The 27086-nt window shown below is 37.8% G+C and overlaps 1 protein-coding gene across 1 annotated transcript; it reads right to left on the bottom strand.

Moving 5' to 3' along the window:
• Window positions 1–1722: 1722 nt before the first annotated feature.
• On the bottom strand, window positions 1723–27086 carry fgf22 (fibroblast growth factor 22). The gene is made up of 3 exons (XM_082138910.1): window positions 25937–27086; window positions 4083–4186; window positions 1723–1987 (listed from the first exon to the last, which is right to left on the bottom strand). The coding sequence occupies exons 1-3, from the start codon at window positions 26271–26273 to the stop codon at window positions 1793–1795; spliced, it is 636 nt and encodes a 211-aa protein (XP_081995036.1). The 5' UTR covers window positions 26274–27086; the 3' UTR covers window positions 1723–1792.

The following is a 27086-nucleotide window of genomic DNA, read 5'->3' as shown; positions in this document are numbered from 1 at the left end:
GTGAAATATGTTTCTTTTTGTTAAATCATTCCAATCACAAGAAATACATTTGAGATTTGTAGTCGTAATTATATATTTTTTGTTTGTACTGAAAAGGGCTTTCACACTGAAACTGTAGTTTCCAAATTCATGGCTGCATCTGACACCGCATACTTCCCTATATAGGCGAAACACAGTATGTGACAAGAATAGTATGTCCGAATTCACAATACTCATAAAACAGCAGGCAAAAAGTATTCAGTTGACCTACTTCCGGTGAGATTCGGAAGTGTGCATAGGATGGACACTTTACCTATGAGGTCACGGTAAAGGATTTGTGAATGGAGGTGATGCGACGCAACTGACGCTGGTAGGTCACATGATAATGACAATATGGCGGATGTAGTATGTCCAGATTACATTCATACTATATAGAACATACTTTTTTAGGGGTCGTGAAGTAATTACATATTCAAAATAAGTACCTACTCAAGAGAGTATGCAATTTCGGACGCAGCCCATGTTTCAAGATTCAACAGTGTGTTGTGGACTTATATAAAAAAATAAAAATAAAAGAATTAAACAAACGTTGCTTTTCTAAAATGCAATCGCCAATTGTGATGTCCAACCCAGTCTCAAGAAAAAAACGTGCCTGTGGCGATATTTTTGCAAAATGATATTATGTTGCTTTTTGCGCGTATCGCGGCATAAGTGAAATAGCACCAAATGCGTTTAGTTTTTGCCGGAACAAAAGAACATGACTGTGAAAGCATTCCCTGCTGCGTGCACGTCACAGCAGTTCGGAAATGAATCGTCAAATGAGTGGCACTAAAAGTTTAATTCTCTATCTATTTTAAAATGAAGAAAAAAATACACTAAATCCTACCGACAGTGTAGCCTAAGCAAAAGAAAGTTGTATTTTAACAATGTAATTTTTAAAGGTGAATTCTCAGCATCATTACTCCAGTCTTCAATGTCACATGATCCTTCAGAAATAATATGATGATTTGCATCTGCTCAAGAAACATATCTGATTACAGTATTATAGGTATATAATATTATATAATATATAATATACATATTAAATGTTGAACACCGTTGTGTTGCTTAATATTTTTAATGAATGGAAAGTTCTTTCTTACATTATAAATGCCTTTACTGTGACTTTTGATCAGTTTAATGTGTCCTTTCTGAATAAAATGATTAACATCTTTTTTTTTTTTTATGTTTTATTGACTGACCCCATACTTTTGAACAGTAGTAAGCTGGTTACAGTAGCCTAGGCTGCCATTAAAATAAATTAGCCTACAAATCATGCAATAATTATGGTGAAAGCTTTTTGAGTGTTTCTTAGTCTTAAGAAAAAGACGTTTTCTGAAAAGTATTTTATTAGAGTATAATAAAATACCCCATAATCATCAGTTCTATGAAAAGGAATAAAAGCTGCCATTATAGTGTTAATTTCAGCCGGAAACTGCAGTGAATTCTATGAATAGGTTTTGCAAAAATGTATGAGGCACATTTTTCCAGTAAGATTGGGTTGGTGATCTCTATCAGAAATCTGCCATACAAATAGATGCAGTAAATACCTAGTTAACTCAACAACAACATTAATACATAACCTGTACATCATATTAACAACATTGCTTTAAACATTACTGGGTCTTAAGCTGAGCCAGAAGACAGAGTAATAAGTTAATGTACTGTGCGGCAGTACTCAGAAAAACAAAACGGACAAACAAGAACTTAATAACATTTAATAAGTCCCCATCAAATGCAGATGGCACAGCATTGCTCATGAGGAAGAGTCCAGCTATGTGGGCAGCATAGGGAGGAAATGAGTAGATGGGTGTCTCCGTCTAGCTTTGTGTCCTCTGCGGGGTTTCCCTCGGCCGTTCAGCGACACGAACATCTGCCTCCCCCTGTGCTTCCAGCGCAGGGAGGCGTAGGTGTTATAGCCGTTCTCTTCGATGCGCTCTTTGAACTTGCAGCTGGGGTTGTATCTGACCTGAAATTAGTCAAATGAAGATTGCAGGATGAGTTACTTGTTGACAGCATCAAAATATTTACTGTAGATTAAGACATGCAGTTATTATTATATATATATTTTTATTTTATTTTTTTATTTTATTTTTTACACAGTTCTTGTTTTAGATGTCTTTTGAAAGAAATATTCTTTAAAATTTGGCAAAATTTCATCATGTTATTTTTTATTAATTAAAATATAATTTTACTTTAGAGGACTAAAATGGTATGTCATTTAATTGATGCAAATCTGCTGATTGACCAACTAGTCAATTTGCCTATGTTTTCAGTAGCAAGGGGTCCTTTTTATTAAGGCAGTCCCCCTAACCCCCCCCAAAAAAATAAAAAATAAAAAAATATCTGGACATAATAGATTTCAAATATGCTAAATATATGTTGTAAACAGCGGAAATTATATATATGTATAATTTTCTTAACATAGTATTTAGCAATATTTTTCCTTAGCCAAGTTTTAAATGAAATTTATCTTTAATTTCAAAAAAATATATACTGTTATATATATAGCCTATTTAATTAAAGATAAATTTCATTTAAAACTTGGCTAAGGCAAAAAAAAAAGAGAAAAAGCTAAATACTATGTACTGCAAAATGTTCTTCAAACGGCAAGAAAAGAAATGTTCAATTGTGAAATGTATTTTTATTTAAAATATATATATTTGGGCAAAAATATATTATTATTAGTACTATTATTATTAACAACAATAATAATAACATATTTTTTTATATAATGCCTTTCAGTACCTCAAGGTTTCAAATATATTTCAAAATCTATATTATATATCTATTTTTTCAGGTCTGTAACCACCCCCTAGTGAAAAATAAATGTACCAAAATGTGTTTAAAATACATTTCTTTTATGCTAAGTATACTACAAATACATTTACATATTTATGTACTTGATATACTTTTGGTATAGTAAATTGTTATACTTAAAGTCGGCCAAATTGAAACAACTAACTTTGTACTTAACACACTTTAGTTATCCGGAAGTAGTGCTGTGGTTCAACCAAAGATATTTGATTGTGCTGAAATGGAACTATACTGCAAGTATACTTTAGATACACTTTAAATATCTTGCATTTAAAGACTGATATTATACAGTGATAATACAATCCTTAATAATAATGACATTAAAACACATGTTAGGCTTAGTATTAAAGAAATGTGCATTGTGCAATAAAGAATTACTCCAAATAAAGTTTAATTATAATATTTATATCAGTAAGTTTCAAGCGATTTGTCAGTAAATAATGGATTTGTACTATACTTAGTGTGAAATAAATGTATTTTGGTAGGGGTTTTTTTTTCACTAGGACCCCCACCCCAATATTCGGGTCAGCCATTGTATTGAAGAATTACATTTGGATCCCCAAATCCAGAAAATGTGTTTATGTCCTAGGTAAATCTGAGAGTGAGTAATGTTCCAAGCATCCCATTGTGTACCCATTACGCATTTCTATTTATTTCAACCAGCCTGTCATTGTAAATCAACCATCACCGTCTCGCATGGGCTCAAAAAGCTGCCTGACGAGGCCAAAAGAGCTTTGCCACTCTGTCACAGCTGGATAAAGCTATTAACTTGAAACGGACAAAAAGGATGATGACAATAACACTTTACAGTCCGATAAGATAACTGTGGAATGAGTGAATGTGACTAATAATCATTCAAAAGAGTAAGAAAGGAAGGGTGCTTAGGCCTCGAGTGATTCCCAAGGTTTGTCATGTTTACTCTGGGGATCGGAGGACAGATATAGCCATCTGTAAGCCATCTTATCATGGCTGGGTGACAGATTGCCAGGGTGAGATTTCTCAGAGTGCAGTTAAAACGCACCATGCAATGGGGCGTCTTCATTAAACAAGCCAAAAACAACTGTCTGGTGGCACGCACTAACTTCACAAAAACAGTAAGATACCGCAGATTCCTGTAATGACCAAGTCTGAGTTAAATTACAGTATTAAACGTCAAAATATGGATATTCACTGGATGACCAACGTCTGTGATTCACAAAATCGCTAATACTAAAAGATGCCGAAACACTGTCATTCGATGTACCTACCGATCCGAAGAGTGTTCCCTTTTTGGACATAGCTAAGTACAGGCCGGTGCTGACAGATTTGATGGCGACAACTCCCACACTGACAGATCGGATTTCCATCAGACCTGAGGAGGGGAAAAAGGAACAGAAGTCTGGTTTAGAAAGAGTGAGTTTCTCCATCAAAAGCCACTCTATCATTACTGATTAGAACACCAGGCATCCATATGCTCAAGGGATGGGCTTTTTTTTTTCCTCGCAGGACTAGAAAAAACAGGACACACTACAATAGGCCAGTTTGAATGATGCTCTTTGTGAATCCCACGAAAAGAACAACCTTTCCAGACATGTTTTTTTTTTTTTTTTTTTTACTAATATGGCACTTGGCATAATGACAAAGTGTAGAAAACAACAAAATGCTAGATTGATGTTATGGCCAGTTTTGGGGGTAACGTTACGTATAAAAACGTAACTTTATACGTATATAAGTTGCAAGTAAATTAACACATTTTATTTTTGACAAATACAACTGATTTCAGATGTACTTCCCAATTGTAGCTGACAAAAAATGTTGGGGGGGGGGTTGATAAATGCACGTCTTTTCTGTTGGTTGCTCACAAGAATGACAAAATAGTAAACAATTTTGGTCTAAGATAGGGTTTTCAAAATGTAAATACATCTATGTTGCATTAAAAAAAAAACCCACTTTAGCTTGGTATTGCCAATATGTTTACACATGCAAACAATAGGTCAAGTGAATAAACATTTTTCAACCACAAATCATGAGATTTAGCTACTTTTTAAGTGTGCAGTTGTGTAAGAATTTTTGTGATTAGTGTGAAACTGTATGATTTGTATATACCTGTATATGGCTCGAATGACAACCTCTTTCTAATCTCTCTCTAAAAACAAGTATTAAGCTTAAGCTTAATCCATAACCCACCCCAAAAACATACACCTCAGTTGGGCGAGAGCAGAACGTACGAAAACGTACAAATGAGGTCTTGAGAATTTATATGAATTTGCAACAAATCAAAACAGTTGACATTTGACATTTTTTGTCTTTTTTTCACAATCTAAAGAAAAATGTTTGAGAGTTTAAGGAGCCATTCACTGAATGCATTTTTGCATTCCACTGCTGTTTTCCCATTATTTTTTTTAGTTTCTATGTATTTTTCAACATGCGCTCAATGGACGTCTTTGACTGCTCTCTTACAAACATTTCACCTATTCGATTATATCTAAAGCAATCCTTTTTTTTTATGATCTGGCAATTTAGTTTTAGATTGATTGTGGTAGGATGTCCATCGAGCAAAGTTTTTCTAATGCTGTTTTTGCTCTAAAATGGAGGCTGGTCCTTTTGTCATGACAATAGAACAGATTGTTTTGGAGATGACCTGAGATTGTCCTGAAAATCTGTGAAAAAGACTTGAATGCTTTCTGAGAGTGTTCCTCTCCATTACATCACATACTTCTTAATGTCTGTTGTTATCTCTCCGGAGCATCCAAGACTTTTTAAGGCTCATAAAAAGCAGCTTAAAAGGGGAAAAATACAAAACGCTGCAAACCATTTGGTGTCAGCTGGGTGCCTCTCTATAATACTGAAAGGGGAAATGGTGCAGACGAATCAGCTGTTGGCTTTGGACTGTAAACACTGTAACACATCAAGGTGCTGAATGAGATGTTGACCTAGTGCCAGTTGGGAAATGAACATAAAAAAAACACACAGGAAGGCAGTTCTGTTGAACACATGTGTTGCAGGTGGTAGACCGAAGAAATTGGGTTTGGGATCCTGGATAAAGCTTTTGAGCTGTGACTGAATAAACCCTCGCCGTCAGGTTTGAGCAGGTGTAGTCATTTCTCAACAGCCATTTCTTCCAGTTTAAACTCATTGACTAATTATCGTCCGCAACTTTGTGGCACTTCCTGGGATGAATGTACTTGTTGAATTATACACGTTTTATTATGATAAAAAACACTGTTCTATCCGAAAATGGTAGCTTGGAAAAAATGGAATAGAAAATGTAGTGATAGAGTAATATCCTTGACCCTATGTCATTTCCAATGGGTTTGGAAATTAAATCACTGACACTGATACGATGGAAGATACTGCACCAACTTAATGTCCAACAACCATCTTTCATATGTATTTTTGTGGTAAACTCTAAAAGCAAAAATCAAACAAGTCTTCCCATGCTTGCATATTATATATATGTATATGTATATATATATATATATATATATATATACACACACACACATTTTTATATATATACGTACATTGTAAAAAATGTGGCTGCGATTAGTTATAACAACTTAAAATTAGTTGAGATAACTTAAATATCCAACTTAACTAAAGTTAACTAAACTTAATATTTTAAGTCAAGCATGAACATACTTTTTAAAGTTGAAACAATGTTGGATTTTAAGTTGTGATAAATAATCGCAGCAATTTTTTTTACAGTGTATATATACGTTTTTATACATATATACATCAGATTTTTATAGCGTTTATCTGGCAGATACTTTTATCCAAAGCAATTTACAATGTATTCTATGTATGTCAAATGCAATAAATGTAATTTAAATGTAACATAGAAATAAAAATAGATCATAAATAATAATAAAAAATTAAAAGAAATTCACTGGCAAGCATGAGAAGTCTAATACAGGTGACAGGCACATAAATTGATAAATAACGTCTTTCTTCACATATGGGTAACATAGTCCATCATAAGGACATGCTGATAGATCATTCAGGTGCCACCTCATTCAATAATGTTTGTGCTTTGAAGGTCAATATGTTATTTCCTTGCCGTGTTTACAATCATGGGAGCTTTGGTGATGGACGCGTGCAAACAGCTCATAAGACATCCAGCCAGTCTCCCAGATGATTGGAGCTCACATTGAGTTTATGAGCAACGGTCGAGTCAAATGAAAAGCGCCGGTGTCTGAAGTAAGTGCGGTTTCTTCTCATTTTCATTATAGCTGCTCAAAGGTGTGAGTCAAGTCCAATTCAGGACAACTTCCTAAATAAAGAACTGATTCAGAGTGGTTTTATTCAATGCGCAAAAAAAAGGAAAAGACAAAAAAGCTTTGTTGAATAGAAGTTGAAACGTCTATTCTTAACATTATTTGAACCAGCCTCAGCTGAACCACAGTTGAGAAAATCCAATGGATATTCTGTGCAGATTTGTCTAGGTGAAATTATTAAAGTTCTTGACGCATGACCAAACACCTGTAGAGCCAAGTTGGACCTTTATTAATCTTTATTCCCTTTGAAAATGTCCTCTATTGTGTCCTAACTTAAGCTCATGGTCTGTGGAGTGTTCAAGGAATTCAATTTATCATGAAAATGCCCAGTCCAACACAACCTAAAAACCTTGAAAGAAATAAAGTACTGCAAAGGTCAATCTTTACAATGCAACTATAGTCCAAATCTCGACAGAATGACTCAAATGAGATTAATCAAACACATACAACTGTGAGACGTACATCACTGACTACGTTTACATGCAGCCAATATCCGGGTTATGGTCGGGTTAGAGTCACTATTTGGGTTTCTGAAACATTCGGAATAACGCGTTTACATGCGTGAGCAGAGAGAGTTACTCCTGTATACATGGAATTTGCAATATCCCGATGTAAACGGCGACGCACGGTTAGCGTCTGGACGTACGGACTTCCTTAAGACGCAATATGCGTCATTTCCGATTCTTTTTCCTGTATCCAAAGACAACAACAGCAGCAGCAGCACGCGGATAATGAATAGTTCGGGGCAGATAGCGATCGCCTTTGTTTGCGCTTTCCTCCTCGCTCCAAAAGTGTGGTGCTGTGCTGCGTCTCGCCATGTTTACCTCTACTTCTTGTTTACTTCCGGTATACTGCACGCGGGTTTCTGTATGCGCCGTCCCTACTCAAAAGACCAAGATTCCTTGCGAATAGAACATGCGCAGAACACAAATCAATGTCCCTTTTGATGGGGATATGCCGATACGCGTTTACATGACCAAATATTCGGGTTAGAAAGGGGGTACCCCAGGTATAATATCCGGGTTTTTAAAAAACGGGATATGAGCATATCCGGGTTTTTGCCGGTGTTTACATGGCCGTGCGCGACCGGGTTATTGCTAATATCCCGGTTTTGAACGGGTTATTGGCTGCATGTAAACGTAGTCAGTGAAGTAATATGGCAATTTTAGTGTGGAGTTCACCCAAAAAAAATTCTAATTCCGTCATTAATTACTCGTGTAATATGTCGTTCCAAACCCGTAAGACTTTCGTTCATCTTAAACATCTAAGTTTTCTGAAGAAACTCGCTCACTTTATTATGAACAGATTTAGGCTTTTATTCTTTTTGAAGCGTCAAAGCGGTGCTTGCGTATCTGTCAATGAAGGGACAAAAATCTCTCAGATTTCATCAAAAAGATCTTAATTTGTGTTCCGAAGATGAACGAAAGTCTTGCAGGTTTGGAACGACAAAGATGAGTAATTGATGTGAGAATTTTCCTCTTTTTTTTCAATAGTATTTTTTACATTTTAATGAAAGAATTGTGCAAGATGCCAGTGAGTTTTGTAGGTGAGAATAATTTCAGTTAAATAGCGTCGACTTTGTTTTCGTCTCATGTTCGGGAAACTCGCTTGACCTTTGACATGTTTTGGCCGGAGATGGCAATAAGCTGCTTGAACTATTACAAGCAAAATCCTCATTTCTACAGACTTAGTCAAGTGTTGACTACCCATTCTTCCCATCTCACATGTAACCTCTGAAAGCCCTTTTGCACAGTCTTTTTACTCTTTCACTTTTGCCTTAATCTCCCACCCTTTACTTTTTGGAAGTGAGCCCATCTTCAGATCATTCAGCCCTTTTTAACATTGAAAGCAAATCATTTAAAAAAAAAAAAAAAAAAAAAAAAAAGCAGGAAGGAGCTCTCAAAGCGATTCCTTTGTCAGAATTATCGTTGGGTGAGAGGAGCAGAAGGAGGAGTTGGTGGAGAACGCGGGATGTAGATGCTGGTAATAAGGAAAGCCAGGGCGGAGGTCAGGAGGTTCCTAAAATTATGTTTCCTTCAACTGGCCCTTTGCTCCCAAAAGGCCTTTGTTACCTACCTGAGATTTGGAAGCTGACAAGGTCTCATTAATGACCCGGCTTTTGTCACACAGAGCAAAGTTCCACCCACATCAATTAAAAGAGAAGGAAGGGGTCGACAGGGTGAAAGATGGAGCTAAGTTTCTCCTGCGAACTCCCTCCCTTACGTGCTTTTTAAAGAGGGTCTTTAATTTCCCAGGTTGCCCCCTCCAGCAGCCCTCTCTGGCCTGTCGCCCCTTCGGGTGAAAGCCTGGGAATCTCTTGTGTCCAACTGGGTGCTTGTAGTTGATTGACGTACCTTTTCAATTTTTTCACAGTTTGCTTTCTTCCTTTAGAGGGTCCTGATGTTGTTTTTTCTCCTTTTCTTTCCTAACCCTTTTCAGATCACAACCTTTTCATGCTGGGTCCTTATTGCTGTGCCTAATGGCCGTGACCAGCACCTTTGATCAGATCAGCCTCCTCCTAGGTGCTCTTGAGCCCAATGAACTCTAGGCCTGTGTGTGTGGGATGAGCGTTCAGGCCGTGAGCCCACCCTGGTCACCGCCGCTTTAAACAGCTTGAGTTTCAAGTGTGCGGGAAACCGCTATGCCCTACTTTTGGACCACGTTACAGTCAAAATCGAATTTTCACCAAACACTGGAGCCCTGGGGAAAGAGGTTATCATCTGATGCTATTCCTAGTCCTAGATGGACATTTTCCGTACTGAATTTGACTAAAAATTTGTGAAATTCTATGGTATTTTTGATAAAATGAACGCCGCCAATTGGGGAATATAACCGAGACTTCAGGTAATTCCATAATGGTTTTATTATACTGGTCTCTAAATATGTTTTGGGGCCGTCATTGGATTCAAGTCTAAAGTTTATATCGTGTTTTCAGTTGGGTTCAAGTAATTTCATAATGGTTTTAATCCGAAAATTAATGTTTATGGTATAAACTAACATTTTACAACTTGTCCTGGCATGAAGCTCCACACTGACCACAGGTGTGGTCAAACAACTTGACTTGTATGCAGAAACGGCTTCTGCGGGGTTGTTAAATTTATGAGCTAATTAACAGCTGAACGATCCTAAAAGTATTCCAGTGAGCAGCTGAGAAGCTCCAGCCTGTGTTTACGGACATGCGTCATAACTATACGAAGTCTCCAAAGGTTACAGGCTATGACACACGTCTCCTCTACACTCACAAACCTCTTCTACACTGCTACTCTTTCACTTATGGAAAACCCCTCCATCCATACACACCACACATATACAGTACATATAATGGCGGATTGTCAAAATGACCCTGTAACCTTAATGGAACTATCTTAGTATACAAATATAACTTGTCTATGCTCCAGTATTTAGCGCAATTTTCCACCTTGGCTTCATATTACTATATATTATTCAAATTACGTAAGTCTGTCAAGGCGTTAAAGTCTATAGTAATGATTCCCATGTCTTATTTAGATCCCATGACATCCTACACAGCCATAAACATAACTTATGGTTGTTATTGATGTAATAAATGTGTACAGCTAAGCTGTTTATAATAACGGTTTCCAAGCTCCCTCTAAGCTGAATGTGTGGAAAAAAGCTAGACATTTCTTGACATTTTCAACACTAAATAAACGGACGCCGTTTCAAACTGCAAGTCAATTGATTTTCTGTATGAAACTGAATGTATGAGAAGTTACTGATTAATTCACAATAAAAGCTGAAGAAATGCATAACAAATATGCACCGGTTTTTGCCATTTAGAAGCAGGACAATGGTTTGTTCAGATGTACTCGCATGCCTTTTGGTCTGTTCTTACTGCGAAAACGGTGAAAGGGATGAAAGAAACAACGAGAGTGCAAAGAAAGGACGCGGCTGAGGCGATTCTTTGCCTGGCCTGATTTCTCTCTTCGTTCCCACATTCTTGCCATCTCCAGGGGGTGGGGTGGTGTGTGTTAAACTACGCTGGCTTTGATAACATCAGTCTTTCTCATCCTATTAGTCTGCTATCCATTGCACCAGAGGCCTGCGTGTGAGGTAAACATGCCCTTTTTCACAATTAAATTGGTCGTTAAATAGAGATTTTTGAACAAGATGCGCAGTGGTCTTGGTACAGTTTTAGAGAACCAAGCGTAGAGAACAAGAGTAGAGAACCGCACAATACTTTTTTTCCTAGTTATAAACACTTTTCCCAAGACACTCACAGAGTTTTAATGGCCGATATTAAAATGTATACTTTTTTGCCAGAATAAATGTAAAATATTTTATTTGATCTTGTTCGAAATTGAATAGTGAATTTTGGCATCACAGCTTAATAAAATACTTATATATAAAAAAAAAAAATATATATATATATATATTATTCATTTTGAGATTTGCTAAAGATTTAACAGTGTTCCGAAATATGAATTATTAGTGTTTTAAAAAATTTACTAAGTGCTTAAATATCCAATACCAGTAATACATATATATCACATAAATAAAAAAATGTCTAAATTATCGGTATATAATCTAGTTCACACCTGCTAATGCAGCACACATGCACCTCTCTACTGGGATATAATATGGACTATAATATTGACATATTTCAGACAACATGAACAAAAGCAAATAGGAACTCGTGCTCCAGGTCCTGTAAAAGCTGATGAAATCTGCTCCATGTTTTAAAAATAAAATCAAATAAAAATATTTTTGACCAGGTCACACACATTGAAGTTAAATAACTCTGCCAAGCATTTACTGTCCAGTCTCATAAATGTCCATTGGCTGTAATGTGAAACATCTGTTTCAGACTTGGTCTTTACTTCTCGCCATGTGTTTCATAGGGCTCCAGTATAATAAAGTGCATGTCATATTCACTCAAGCTTTACTGAATAAAATAAAGAATAAAAAAGAATATTCTATTACATGCACCAAATGGTCATGGTTGGAAAACGCCATTTATCCTTAATACTGAAACTGATCTACAGTACTTTACCCCAAATACTGAAGACGATACTTATTCCAACACACACACACACACACACACACACACACACACACACACACACACACACACACACACACACACACACACACACACACACACACACACACACACACACAGGTTTATATATATTTAAGTTATTTATCTCTATTTATTCGTATTCTAAATTTGCATTGTTGGAGGATGCACCGATATTACAAATTCTGGCTAACTTCTATAACTATATTGTCTAAATACATAAAAAATTAAACACTAAAATTAACTATTTTAAATGGTGCATCATACTTGTACAATATGAAAAATATGAAAATAGAATGGATATGCATTATGAGATTTGCTAAAGATTACAATGCAGTGTTATTAAATTAGTATTGTTTTTTAAGGTGAAATTTTAATAATGTTAGATGACTGGAAAGGTCATCCAAATGTTAAATTATGGGTTATAAATAGTTACAATTAAATATCCAATATCGACCGATAACCGATATGGTACCGATATAGTGTGCATCCCTATAGCCGTTCAGTTGCTATTGTGTCGGCAAGTGGGGATGTGCAAATTTGAACCACAAGCATCAAGGCACTTTAACTCAGTTGAGAGTCCATTATCACACTCATTTGCCAGGGTTGCACACTTGGGTGACGTTCCCTCTCACACAATTCAGAGCTGTTACAGTTTCAGGGGCCTGCCCTTGGCCTCGTTTTGCTTTTATGGCTCGCTGAATGCAAGCTCTTGGGATTAGCCAGGTCCTTCAAAGGCCATTAGAGCCAGTGACAGGTATCCCATTACCCCCCGCACACAGAGAGACGGCCCAGGTGAGAGGCACAGAGGCCAGGAAGGAGAGCAGGGGTCAGACGGGGACAAAGCGAGACTTAGCAAGGGCCCCGAGTTTCTTTCTGTCAGTTTGTCTGCCTTGTCAAACTTACAGACAGCTCTTTCTGTCACTGACCGGTTCCCCTAACGCTGTAGAAACGTTTCATTTTTTTGTAAATGTGTGAAGTTTGTGACTGAAAGGTTGAAAGACACATAAAAGAGATACAAATATTGAGCACTTTGGTGGACTTTAAGCCAGGATTTGAGTTTATATTGAATTGCGTGGCTTTATTTATACATATTCGGCTAATTACAATTGCACAAATGACTAAATTTGTGCAAATGTATTGGTTCATTGAATTCAAATGACTGATCTGTCTGGGACGAACTAGCTAAATAACTTTTTTTTTTCACATTGTTACATGTGTGTATGGTAGAAATGTGTTTGAAACACTGATATCGAGATTTAGAAATGAGACTCAGAGATAAGAGGCACAGGAAGTCTTTCATTAGTCAATTACTGTCCCAGATAAAGAGACCACTTCCAGAGTCAATTGATCCAGGGTCAGAGGCCAAATTACATAATCAACCCCTAAAACAAGATCCCAGAATGTCCGATTTACTCACTGTATGGCCCACAAAGCCCATTGAGACACTTCAATTTTCATCCCGCCAAATTTTCTCACAGAAAATGTGTCTTCTTTTCCTACAGTGTTTGTTTTACTGCACTGACAGATTTATTCACTTGTTTTTAAGTGGTTTATACTTAATACAAGTGGAATCAATTTGCCCGTTCAATAAGATTAAATGGACTCTCAAATTCTCAAAAAAAAATTATCTTGTTGCTATGACTGCATTGGTGGTCGCAAATTAGTGGCCAGACCTTCAACAAGACCGATTTCTATTGCTCCTAAAGGCTGAATAGTACATATCTGGCTTCTTTCTCATGTGAAACCAAACCCTCAGGATGGTTCCCTTGCTAGCATTTTTTCTCATTGAAAAAACTAGCAGACATTCACCCACCCACTAAGAGTTTTAGCATGCCGGAGGGCAAGCGGTGCCTCTGTCGTGAGGACTGAGAAGGCGCAAGAGGTTAACAAAGACATGGTCTGGTGTGTCTGGTCTTATGAGGTACTAAAATGTGTGAGGTGGCACGGAAAGAAAGCAGGACCCCATAAATAGGCTTTTCTTTAATCAAGGAGAGGGTGTGCAGCAGTGCCTCCAAATCACGCATCACTTCCTGTGCCAGCAAGCGGGTAGACATCAATGGCCCGTACGGATAGTTACAAGCGGATTCAAGGGCTATTTTGTGACTCAAGGCTTCTGTTGTTTTCTGCAGCCAGCGCTATCAAAAGGCCCAGGATTAAGGCTGAGGTCATTGTCGAAATGTGGTTAATTGCACCAAGTTGCATGAGAGGAGAACCGTCCACCTGCCAAAATGCAGATGCAGTTGTCCTGACTAAAATCAGGCTTGGGGACGAGAGCATACTACCTCACCCTTGCAAATACGTGCAGGGCTTATTCAAACAAAGCTATGGTGTAACTTCTCCAGAACCTATATGAATCTAGAGGGCTTAAAGGTTTTATTCACTTCAGAATTAAAATGTCCTGATAATTTACTCACCCCCACGTCATCCAAGATGTTCATGTCTTTCTTACTTCAGTCGAAAAGAAATTAAGATTTTTGAGAAAAACATTCCAGGATTTTTCTCCATATAGTGGACTTCAATGGGGTACAATGGTTTAAAGGTCCAAATTGCAGTTTCAATGCAGCTTCAAAGGGCTCTACACGATCCCAGCCAAGGAATAAGGGTCTTATCTAGCGAAACGATCTGTCATTAAAAAAAAAATATATATATATAGATACTTTTTAACCACAAATGCTCGTCTTGCACTAGCACTGCGATACGCCACGCATTACGTAATCACGTTGAAATGGCGATATGTTTTCTTGGATGACGTGGGGGTGAGTAAATTATCAGGAAATTTTAATTCTGAAGTGACTTAATCCTTTAATACCTGTTGTCACACAGAACAATTACCATAATCTAGCACATAAAACAATTACATCACCCGTTCTACTCTCATTTGACAAAGTACTTAACCTAAAAATAGCAACGGAGTTACAAAGGTTGTGTTGCGGTGACAACAGAGAAGGTAGTGCTTGAAACAGGGCCGACTGAGCTTAGACAAGGAGTTCCACTTGGTCAATCCGAAGCAGGATGTTTTCCATGGCTGGAGCTCACTCTGTGTTTCAAAGCACTGAAATGAGACGGACCGAAAAGGAAGTTGACAGGCAGCACAAAGGGGCAATCAGCTTCTTGTCAGATCTGTCAAATCACTCAGCTAGCGAGAGAGGCCTTGACCTTAACACTATCCTCCATGGGGGATTTCTGGCCCTTGTCCACTCAACCTTGGTCTGGAACTTTCTGATCAGAGCACACCTGAAACTTCGCAACTGATATCAGCAGCACAGAGAGTTAAGACAACATCTCCCCTTGTTTCAAAGAGCTTTAACATCAGACTTAGCATCGGTTGGTGTTGAGCTCTCTACATAAAAAATGCCACTTTTTGATATTTTGTTATGAGTAAAAATTATGGAAGTAGAATAATGTCAAATGTTTTTGAAATAAAAAGCCTGTTGAATTGCACTACTTGAAAAAAAATAGTCATTGCATTAACCATGCTTGCATTTTAATGCATTGTATTTTTAGTGCTTACATTTTTATGGGCTGAAATTCAACATGGTTGAATATTTAAGCTGTGAATATTTCAATTAAAAACATTTCAAACACCTTTTCATTATTAAAAATTCAATAATCCATATTCACCTTTCATATTTCACTTCCAAAATATTCAAACTGTTTAAAAATACAACCAATAATATTCAACAGGCAATTTTCGGTCCATTTTATTTCGCTTTGCAAATTCGCTTCCACAAATTCAGTGGTTCAAATTCGACAGTAAATTCAACATTGACGTCCAGGAACTGCAGGAAAAGCAGTAGATTGCCGAGCATACTCTCCATCTGCTGTTAGTCTACCTCACCATCAGATGGTGCAAAAGCGCGTGTTGAAGACCAGCAACAGTTAGAACAAGTCATTCATTCATAAAACTCATTTACAGCAATGTAAGTGTATTTGTGATTATTATGACGGCTGTTTTATGTTAAATTCAGTGTCTTCACGGTTACTTTTCCTGTGTAGCCTACATGCATCTTTCTCTACCGTGAACGAGATTATAATGTTATTCCCCGATGCGGATATACAGATCCAATGTTACATTTTTGAGGTTGACATATATTTCTCTTGGTTGTTTAGTTGCCTTAACTTTATATTGTGGTGATGTGCTGCATGTAGGGTTTCCCTCAATACTTCAGGATTCCCCTTCTGGACATATACAACGCTTAACGTAGCTTAATGGACTACAGTGATGTAAAAGACCAAACTCGCAGGCAAGCAGATGGACTCAGAATAACGCGCAAAGCTTAATGCTGAGCGTTTCCCAGTGATAGATTGGCATACAGATGGCTTGATGTTGGACATTCGCACATTTAGGGACCGTCTCTAAAGTGTAGCCTATACGACTTTGGTATACACGTTTCTAACTCCGATAGCATTTGAATAGAACGACTTACAGTCATAAAACCAACTGTAAAGTGTTCATTTAGTGTCAGGCATAATGCGCACCCTTTGGATTTTTTATATTTATTCAAATAAATTTAAGTTTGCTATTGAAGTTAGAAACGTGTATGCCAATGTTGTATGCAACTTTAGAGACGGTCCCTAAATGTGCGAATGTATAATGTCAAGCCAATTTTTACATTTAGTAATTTAGCAGAAGCTTTTATCCAAAGCGATTTACAGTTAAACTAACAATAGGAGGACAATATGCAAGTGCTGTGACAGTTTAAGCTAATGCAATACACGTATGCATACTATATATGTATGTGTTGATTTTATGCCAGTATCACGAAACGCTCAGCATGAAACTTTGCGCGTTAAGTTCATATTCTGAGTCCATCTTCTTGCCTGTAGCCTATATAATAGCCTACAGCCTACTTCCCTAATAAGGTGCAAGATTGGTCTTTCATATCACTGTATCAACGGAAGGGAAATCCTTGAGTATGAGGTATTGAGGGAAACCGATTATAATCCTGTTCATGGTAGAGAAAGCTGATGACATGTAGAATACACAGGGAAAGTAACAATGAAGTTATTGAATGAAACATAAACACAGCTTTTGTGTGTTTATCATCTTTTCCGCATATACTGACACAGATAATAATTTTCATTTTATGAATGAATGTCTTCGTCAACAACAAGCGCTTTTGCACCATCTGATGGTGAGGTCGACTAACAGCAGATGGAGAGTATGCTCGGCAATCTACTGCTTTTCCTGCAGTTCCTGGACGTCAATGTTGAATTTACTGTCGAATTTGAACCACTGAATTTGTGGAAGCGAATTTGCAAAGCGAAATAAAATGGACCGAAAATTGCCTGTTGAATATTATTGGTTGTATTTTTAAACAGTTTGAATATTTTGGAAGTGAAATATGAAAGGTGAATATGGATTATTGAATTTTTAATAATGAAAAGGTGTTTGAAATGTTTTTAATTGAAATATTCACAGCTTAAATATTCAACCATGTTGAATTTCAGCCCATAAAAATGTAAGCACTAAAAATACAATGCATTAAAATGCAAGCATGGTTAATGCAATGACTCTTTTTTTCAAGTAGTGCAATTCAACAGGCTTTTTATTTCAAAAACATTTGACATTATTCTACTTCTATAGAAAATAGAACAAGCACTACAATTTTTCAATCAAATTCCTCATTTCACAAAATGAACATATAAAATATAAGTACATTGCTCAAAATGAAGACAAAAAGTCTGTGTGGTTGTCAAACTTTGTGGAACATGTTTAAAGGAATAGTTCACCCAAAAATGAAATTAATCCCATAATTTGTTCACCCTCAAGCCATCCTAAGTTATATTAAATAAAACCCTGGCTCTCCCGAGCTTTGTAATGGCATTGAATAGTGTGTTTTTGAAGCTACAAAAAGCCATCTATGTATGCATGTATGTGTGTGTGTGTGTGTGTGTGTGTATATATATATATATATATATATAAACACACACACTGACAGTAACTAATAATAACAATAATTTACAGTTCAAAAGTGAGTCAAATATTGATTCATTAACTGCTCTGATAAACTCTTTATTGAAAGAAAAACACACAAAGAACCATTTCATAAGAGTAATTTGTTCATGAATTGGACAACACACTGTATGTCTTTATTTTACCCACAAAAAAAACTGTCTAATTTGTAAAGTGGGGTCTGGCCATGATAAGTCATGCAAAGAAGAATAAATACATAAACATACAGTGAGCTCTGCTATGTGTTAACTTGCAGATGAAGGATCACATAATTGACAAACAGCATACATCCTGAAAATGTTGATTCAGCTAATTGGCCACATGGGAAACTAAACCATTATTGAAGAGCGTTTGGGAAAATACGCAATTCTTTTTTTTTGAATCACAACTGGATGATTATGAGGCAAGACAAAAAGAAAAATGCGTCAGGAAACTGAAACTGAGATAATGTTTGGGTCTTGACAGCGTCTTAATGATGGCAGTGGCATATCGGTTACAGAGGTATAGTGTGCTTACCACAAGGTTGGTGGAACGTAGTGTGAAATTGCAATGAAGAAGCCAACTTTGAGGTACAATAAATCATTATTATCACTTTAATCGCCGCTGAAAACTGATTCAAGTTTTAATAGCCAAATCAAATCCTAGAGGCTATACAAACTGAGTGAGCAAACACACACAAATTCAGTTTACACCATGGGGCAATTGTGTGCTTATGGCTTATTATGTTGAATGGGCTCATTGACAATGCCCTTATATGTCATTTCAGGACAGCACATTTTAGCACATCATGATTACTTTACATCTTTAGGTGGCGAGATAAAACTGTTGAAACATTCAGCGCATGTAGCTGGCCTTCATAGTGGCCCGTCTTTTGTTGTTGTCCTATGTCTGATTTCATGCAAACAAGCTGATTATGATAAGGTATGGAAAGAGTTTCTAAATCTCACATACACTGTTTAACTGGTTTAGATCAAAAGCTGTCCGGAGAATTGTCCCGTCTTATCACATAAAACAAAGCTGATAAAACTTTGTAACTATCAAATACACCACTGTTCAAAAGTTTCGGGTCGGTTTTTGAAAGAAGTCTCTTATAATCACCACGGCTGCATTTATTTGATCAAAAATACAGTACAAAATAGTAATATTGTAAAATATTGTTACAAAATATTGTCACATGATCCTTCAGAAATAGTTCTAAAATGCTGATCTGGTGCTCAAGAAACATTTCTTGTTATTATCAATGATGAAATTTTTTTGTGGAAACAGAGGTACAGAGGTTTTTCAGGACTTTTTAATGAATAAAGTTTTAAAATAGAAATCTTTTGTGACATTATAAATGTCTTTACTGTCACTTTTGATCAATTTAACAAATCATCCTTTCTGAACAGTATTCATTTCTTTAAAAAAACAAAAAGTAACTGACCACAAACTTTTGAACGGTAGCAATATACTGTAAATAAACTGTGCTACCATTAGTGATATGGCTGTATGCTTAAAGCTGTTTTATATTGTTGTTTGTTGACATGTTGATTTATATTCATAAGTTGTTTTAGAACTATGATTATGTCAGCAGCAAATTGTGCAACACACTTCCAAACATAGGACAGGTATACACAAACTTTTAATTTCATACTAAAACGTTTTATATCTTGGGATTTTATAAATCAAAAGCTGCCAAAATCCATTGTCACATTACTTATAGCAAACCACAATATTAAATGAATTAACATATCTATGGTAGAAAGTAGTTTAGATTATGTGATCAAAGTCTTTCAGTGGTAGCCATAGGAATCCTCAGGCAGATGAAGGGTGGGCCTGTTTTTAGTGGCTCACTCATTTTATTGCTGTTTTTTACAACTTAATCAGCTGTAATTACGTGTAAAGACGTGCACTAGGTGTGTCACATTCTTATCGTGCCATATTTTATAAGTAGTTTCCTTTAGATTTAGGTCTGATTAGAAACTTGAGCTTGCAACACCTAAGAGACCATTCTATTCACTTCAGTCATTGATCATTATAAATAGACAAGTGATAAATAGCATCAATTTAGGTCACCAAAACATGAGGTGAACCACTAATAAATACAATGGACTTGTGTAAACCCAGAGGGAGAATTACAGCAGAATTCCTGTGTATCATTTCAGACTAAGAGAAATCAGTTTAATAAGCCTGCATTTTGACTTCTGATATTTATCCCAAAATGGCAGGTTTGGACATTAATGTTACCACAATATATATATACTGGCAAAGAATGTGTAAATCACGAATTTTTATAAATGCATGCATGGGAATCCCACAGTAGTCACTCAGAGTCTCCAAGATACACCGTCTGGGTTAACCTGAGCTTGAAGTTGAACAGCTTTAATCAAAAGGTCAATTCAGAGCGACTACAATCCCAAGAGGGTGCTCCAATTTGCCGCTGCCTAGTGCCTGAACCTAGTCACAATGAGACCGAGTCTGTCTGTCTGTTTAATTTCGCCTCAGAGCCAAGAGAGGTGGACTGTGTTGGCTTTGGCAGATGTTAGTCAGCATATGGCACTGCATGATTTAGCCAAGCTGTGGGTTCCCAACTGATCTAATTAATACTTGTTTTACATCCCTCACAAAAAGTTATAATAATAATAACAACAGTGCTAATGACTTCTCATTCAGGAAAAAATGGTCTCGGGTCAATTTTCTGCAAACATTACCGTTTGGCTAGCGAAGATGAGAGAAGCGGAGCAATACCTTTTGAACCATGAGACTGCCTGTCAGTAATTGCACCGCTGGGTATATAGAGTGCTCAACCTTTAAATGAAAATATATATTGCATTAGTTGAGTCATCATAAGACTAGGCCCAGTTTTATGTTGTTATCGTTGGCTGTTTTTGTAATATCATCAGAGATTACCAGATTCAAACTGACACTCTGTGACTCAATAAGTACATTTACATGCGCTTTAAAAGTTTGATTTCCATCAGGCTAAAGAATGATTTAGAATGATTCAAAATCCCAGATTTTGTGTATTCCTATTAGCCATTGTAGTATCACTGCTTGCACGTTCCTAGAGTCCACTGCCGATTCAACCATTCGGCAAAGGCTTTTAAAGTAGTTTTACTCAGCTTCTTTGCACCTAGCAGCACACTACTAATTGTGTAACGGAGGCCAGCTAATGAGAGTTGTGAATGTAAACCTCACTTCTACCCCAAAGACTGTGGTCTTTAGCGTTCTTGTTAGCGCACCCACCTCCCACGTCAGAGACCCGGGTTCAAGGCCCGCACAGAGTGGGGAGGGGGAGAGTAGGACCTGAGGGTTTACATTGGTGCCGTGACCCGTATGGGAGTGAGGTTTAGGGGGGTGAGTGTAACGGAGGCCAGCTAGTGAGAGCTTCTGCATGTAAACCTCACTCCCCTGATCTCAGGAGGCGCGCTAGAGACTGTGGTCTTTAGCGTCCTTGTTAGCGCGCCAACCTCCTATGCCGGGGACATGGGTTCAAGGCCCGCAAAGAGTGGGGCGAGTAGGACCTGAGGGGTTACAACTGCAACGTGTCTTTTTATCCATTCATGACATCAAAAATGGCCTTTGGAAAGAGAAGAGGTTAGAGAAATTAGGACATTTTAGCTCTACCATTCTCAGAGTGCGTGTCAGTTTCTGTCTTTTTCAGTTTCCCAGGGCCAAAAACACCTGGCAAGAGATGGATTTCGAGCCTTTTCTCACTAACTCTGGACCACTGTCCATCGGAAGGATTAAAAAGGCTGGATTTGTAGGATTTTCTTTTTTTTCCTGGCACCAAAATCTCCAAGAGGCCCCTACAGGCTAAATGTAAGCAACATTCCCAGACTTTCCAGAAGCGTCTGGAATCACCTAGCACCCATGTGCCCTTACCACTTAAACTGTCACAAACCAGGAGCTTCACTACTATACTTATGAAAGGTCCTTAGTGGAGTACATGCCCTCTCATTCTTTAACAAATTTGTTTGAGGCAACCAAGTACTTTAATGTCTCATCATATATCGATACTTCTAGAGGACTGTTAATTCATTTTATGAATTCAGCTGTCTGTAATCAAACAACATTCTGTAATTATTTGTTTTTCTAATAAAACACATATGCAGACCTGATATGGTGATATAATATAATATTGTGAATTTATTTTCACCTCCCATGAATTCTCCAGCATTCAGTCGTGCACAATCTTTCCTCTGTGGCCTCTAGGCGTCCATGAACTGACAGTCTCTCTTTTTGAAATATGTTTTAAATAATTCCACAATATATTCAGAACGGGTGGATGATTTTCTTCCCGTGACTCAGGTCCAAGCTCAACACACCTATGAAATCACGGCAAGGGAAAACTGTAACATCTAAAGCAAGATGCAGAAAAGTGAGGGGAAACTTGGTAAACATGACACAACTCTTGTAAATACAGCTGAAATGGAAGAAGGAGAACGAGAGAAAATGAGAAACAGAGGGAAAGGCCTGGAAAACTGCAAAGTGGCCATATTTTAGCAAAAGTGACTTCTCTGATTATGCCTGTCGCATGACTTTATTTCCTTAAGCACAGTGTTGTTGCCTGGACTCAAGTCAAGCATTTGATGTCCTCAACCACATACGCCCTAGACTTCAACAGCGTTCTTTTTAAAGCCAAATGTTAAGGGGAAAAAAAGAGTTAAGCTGGTTTTAAGTACCTGCATCACGAAAAGTGTAAAAGAAAACAACCTTGGCTAAGGTGAAATCCTTAAACAGAATGGACAGAAAGCATTGGATAAAGATTGATCTACTTTCTTACTCACCAACCCACTTTAGTTATCAAGTGGTGGTTGATGGTTACAGTCTTTACCTTTGAAGTCTGATTGACATTTCCATTCTTTTTCTTTCTCATGCCTTTTAGAGAAAACTTGTACATTACTACATTTGTTACTAGTTAGAAAAACATTCTATCTAAAGAAACTTACTATATTAATTTCAAGGATAGCTTGCCTTAAGCAAAATTAACTAATTTGCTAAATTGAAGGCCATTATTGATAGAGTAGCAGGTGAAACTCACACTAGTGTATGGGTCTTCACAAAGTTTGGCTGGGTAGCTTGTTCGCGGGTAGATTGTGAAACTACACCATTATGTCTGCAAAATACATTTCCATTGACAGGTGAGGCAAGCAACATATAAATTGTATATATTTCATAAATTTGCCATACACAATCCAATTGTTTGTTTTTTTTCTTGTTTGCTCCCTTTAATGTCAAGCTTACGCACCGGCAGAATAGTTGCTAGCAAATGGACTGGGACTGTGTCTGTTTTTATACTGCCAACAGTCAATAAGCACTGTCAGGTGCACTTCTACCTTCATTTGCACTCAACTGTGAAATAATAGTCAAATAAGCTTGTTTAATTTGCATTAGGCGGCCATTAACTGTGAACGATGAGAATCTTATTGTAGTTGATTGACATCAATCTACTTTGAATCCTGAAACCTCAAAGTGCTTGTTCCATTTAGCACCTGGACAAAAACAAGTTTCAGGAATTGGAGCCAAAGCAAGGCTAGTTTGTGGCCCGTTAAGCTCTAAAATCATTTGCACAATTATGCAAGACATTTCCTCCAGGTCATGTTGCTTAATTTTGTCCTGGCTCAAACAGTGCTATCTAAAATTATTTTGCTAACAAATTAAACTTGAGCAATCTTCCAAACATGCAGTTATTAGCCCATTAACAGCCCTTTAAAGGAATCCTCAGCATGAGAATTAGTGAATTAAGTATGGAAACTCTCAAACGTACTATAAATGTGTGTTGTTCAATGCACAAATGCAATAATAGGGGTGGTGGTGGCGCAATGGATAAGACACATGCCTTTGGTGTGAGAGACCCGGGTTCGAATCCACTGTGAGACACCAATGTGTCCCTGAGCAAGACACTTAACCCCTAGTTGCTCCAGAGGCGTGCGACCTCTGACATATATAGCAATTGTAAGTCGCTTCGGATAAAAGCGTCAGCTAAATGAATAAATATAAATATAAATATAAATATAAATAATATCCCCTGCATCCTTTTACCTCTCAATCTATCATTCAGTCCTTTTCATCGAAGCCTCTTCTCTCAGCTGTTCCAGTCTGCAGTTCACTGGGATTGATACAATATTTTCCTACCTCAATTAGCCAAGGGCCCGTTGACTTATTCCAACTGTTTTTGCACCTGAGAGTTTGGGAGCGAGAGTTGGAAAAAGTGAGAGGGAGAGTCAGTGCAGGGCTGTTTGGGCAACGCAGTAGTGTTGACGGACGCTGAGGGCTAAGCAGAGGACAAGGTGGACAGCAGCAAAGCAACACCAACAAGATCAATGTAAATTCTGAGTTTACTGAAAGAAGTCATGATACCTGTGTTTTTTGAAAATCTAAAATTTCCTCTAATGTGAACCCTGAAAGCAAGTAAAGGCGATATAGAGGAATTCTGCACTGCTAATTAATGCAGGATATCTTTCTGTGAAGGGGACCCTCTCTGCTAAAAAGAACCTTAATTTAGGGACAGGAAATGAGAGGATGGTAAGTAAATGCACAAGCAAATTGCTTCTGAGGGCTGTACAATTTCACCCAGCTGTATTAAGCACAAGCATCTTAGCTGATCTGAGACAGAAACTCATAAACAAATGTCATGCAACAGTTAAGATCTGCACAGTGGCAGAGCAGTTAAAGCAACTTTCCTGGAAAAAAGTCTGACTCACTCTGTTTTGCAACAACACACACATACACAACAACCAGGGTCAACCCACCATGACACAGACCAGTTAAATCCCAAATTCAAATGAACGGAAAGCCACTGCTAAACCCTGACACAGGATGACATAACGTAAAACTCCAGCTGAAACAAGTGCAAAGATAATGGAACCAAATTAGGAGGTAGGGGAGAAGTGATTTGTAAGGAGCATGGGATGACCCTGATGACAGGCACATCTGGTGGATTTATCATTGTATAAATCTGCCAACTTTCTACCAACTGCACCTGCTTTTTTTAAATGTGCATACACCCACAATTTTCAGTGGGGCTAAAATAGTCAAAGTAAAGAATTTTTTTTCCAATCTTCACTGGGGCTTTACCCTTAAAGGGACATCTTTGCAACTTATTTAGCCCTTAAATGTTAATAGCAGAACCTTAAGCGTACTTATTAATACATACTGTAAAGTACTAATATGCACCTCTTAGAGGTACAAAGTCGTCCCTTTAAGGGTACTGCACCATTGACAAGCTGTTGTATACCTAAAAGTAAAAAATGTACACTTTTTTTCTGACAGTGTGCAGAATGTTTTAAGATTCTAAAAACAAAACACTTATGTTGAATATATGTATGTTCAGTTTTGACAAATCCGCTCCTGTTCAACTGATCCCTTATTTAAATATAGAAGTCAGTTTCTTCTTCTGAGTAAAAAATAAAACAGGTAACTTACATACATAAAAATTAAGACAAAGTCACAAATGTGGGATATAAAGTCACAATAACAAGAAGTCACAAGTAACAAGAAATTGTCACATTGTGAAATTTTAAGTCACAAGATAAGATACGTTGCAATTAGGAGATATATAAAGCTGCAATCATGAGAGATAAAGTCACAGGCGGAGACAGACTTCCATATTTCAAATCGTAGTATTTTGTTGACCAATATAAGGGCCTTCACATTCCCATCAAGTGTTTTGTGTATTACAAATCCTACCTAGCAACACCTTTGTACATACTCGTAATAAAAAAGTCTGACCCTACAAGCAGAGGACTAAAAGAGCCATAAACTCAAATGATAAGAGAGTCAATGGAAGATTATAAAGACCAAATGAGCACGACTCCCTTTCTGCAGGAACACATGCATGTAGAAAAACACTGTGTGTCTACTCACTGTCAGCGTAATTCTTCCGACGGGTGCCATCCACCTTGCCCGTCTTGTCGATGCAGAGAAAGAACTTGTTGGCGGAATAGAGGCGTCGTAGGCGAACATCACCCTCTAGGTGGTTGTAGCTGCGTGTGTGCCGCTCCAGAGTCCAAGAGCAGTTTGTGCCCTGTGCCAGCACATGAAGAGGGTCATGCCCCAGTCCAGGTGGGCAACCTCCAAGAGCAGAGCAAGCCAGAAAGAGCAAGGACAGGCATACCAGGGAAAAAGGATAGGAAGGGAGGGCTGAGCCAGGAAAGGTGAGGTCGAAGTGGAGACCAGCGGTAGTAGGTGTCCATTTGCACATGATGGGTCAGACTCCCAAGGTGCACCTTGTACAAGTAGTCGGCATGATGCTGGTCTTCGCTGGGTGCTCTGCCTCACACAGACCCCTTTAGCAGGAACATGAGAAGAGATGGTAAAAGTTCTTTGAAAAAGAAAATGGTCTTGTAACTAGCTGTCTTCTGGTTTTGCTCTTCAGAGTGATGAATGAAAACTCTGCAATGCCATCCTGAAGAAACGTCTCGGTCTTGTTAGATTGTCCTGGAGCATTCAGGTCCCTCAGTCCAACCTGACTGAGTTGCGGGAGCCTGTGTCCTGTGTGATGGCTGCACCTTGCAGGGCTCTCCTCTCAGCCAGAGGCAGAGCAAGGTGAAATGTGAGGCTGCCTGACCCGTGCCTGTGAATGAGCTGAGTTGAATGAGTGTATTTGAATGAGTGTGTGTGTGTGTGTGTGTGTGTGTGTGTGTGTGAGAGAGAGAGAGAAATATTCAAAGAGACTACAGAGAGAAAGAAAGGGAGAGGATATGATAGAGGTGGCAGTGAGAGCAAGTCTGACGGACTGAACAAGGCAGTAAAGCTGTAAATGGGTGTCTTTCTCTCTCTCACTCTCTGTGCCTTGCTGTCTGCCTGCTCTTTGGTGGGGTGGCTCAGTTCTTTCCTGCATTTTATTCAGGGCAGGGCTTGCATCTGGGGGACTTGGATGGGTGGGGCCTGTATTATTCATAATCATTTTAAGTAAATGTCACTCTCAATATTGTTTACCTTTTAACATACTGTCATTCATTTCCCTTAAAGGCCCACTGAAATCAAAAATTAAGTTTTTTAGCTTTTAGTAAGA

Source organism: Leuciscus leuciscus, assembly GCF_965113295.1.
Source record: "Leuciscus leuciscus genome assembly, chromosome: 15".
Lineage (NCBI taxonomy): Eukaryota > Metazoa > Chordata > Actinopteri > Cypriniformes > Leuciscidae > Leuciscus > Leuciscus leuciscus.
Note: the sequence above shows the minus strand (reverse complement) of the source record. Positions and strands in the feature narration are given on the sequence as shown.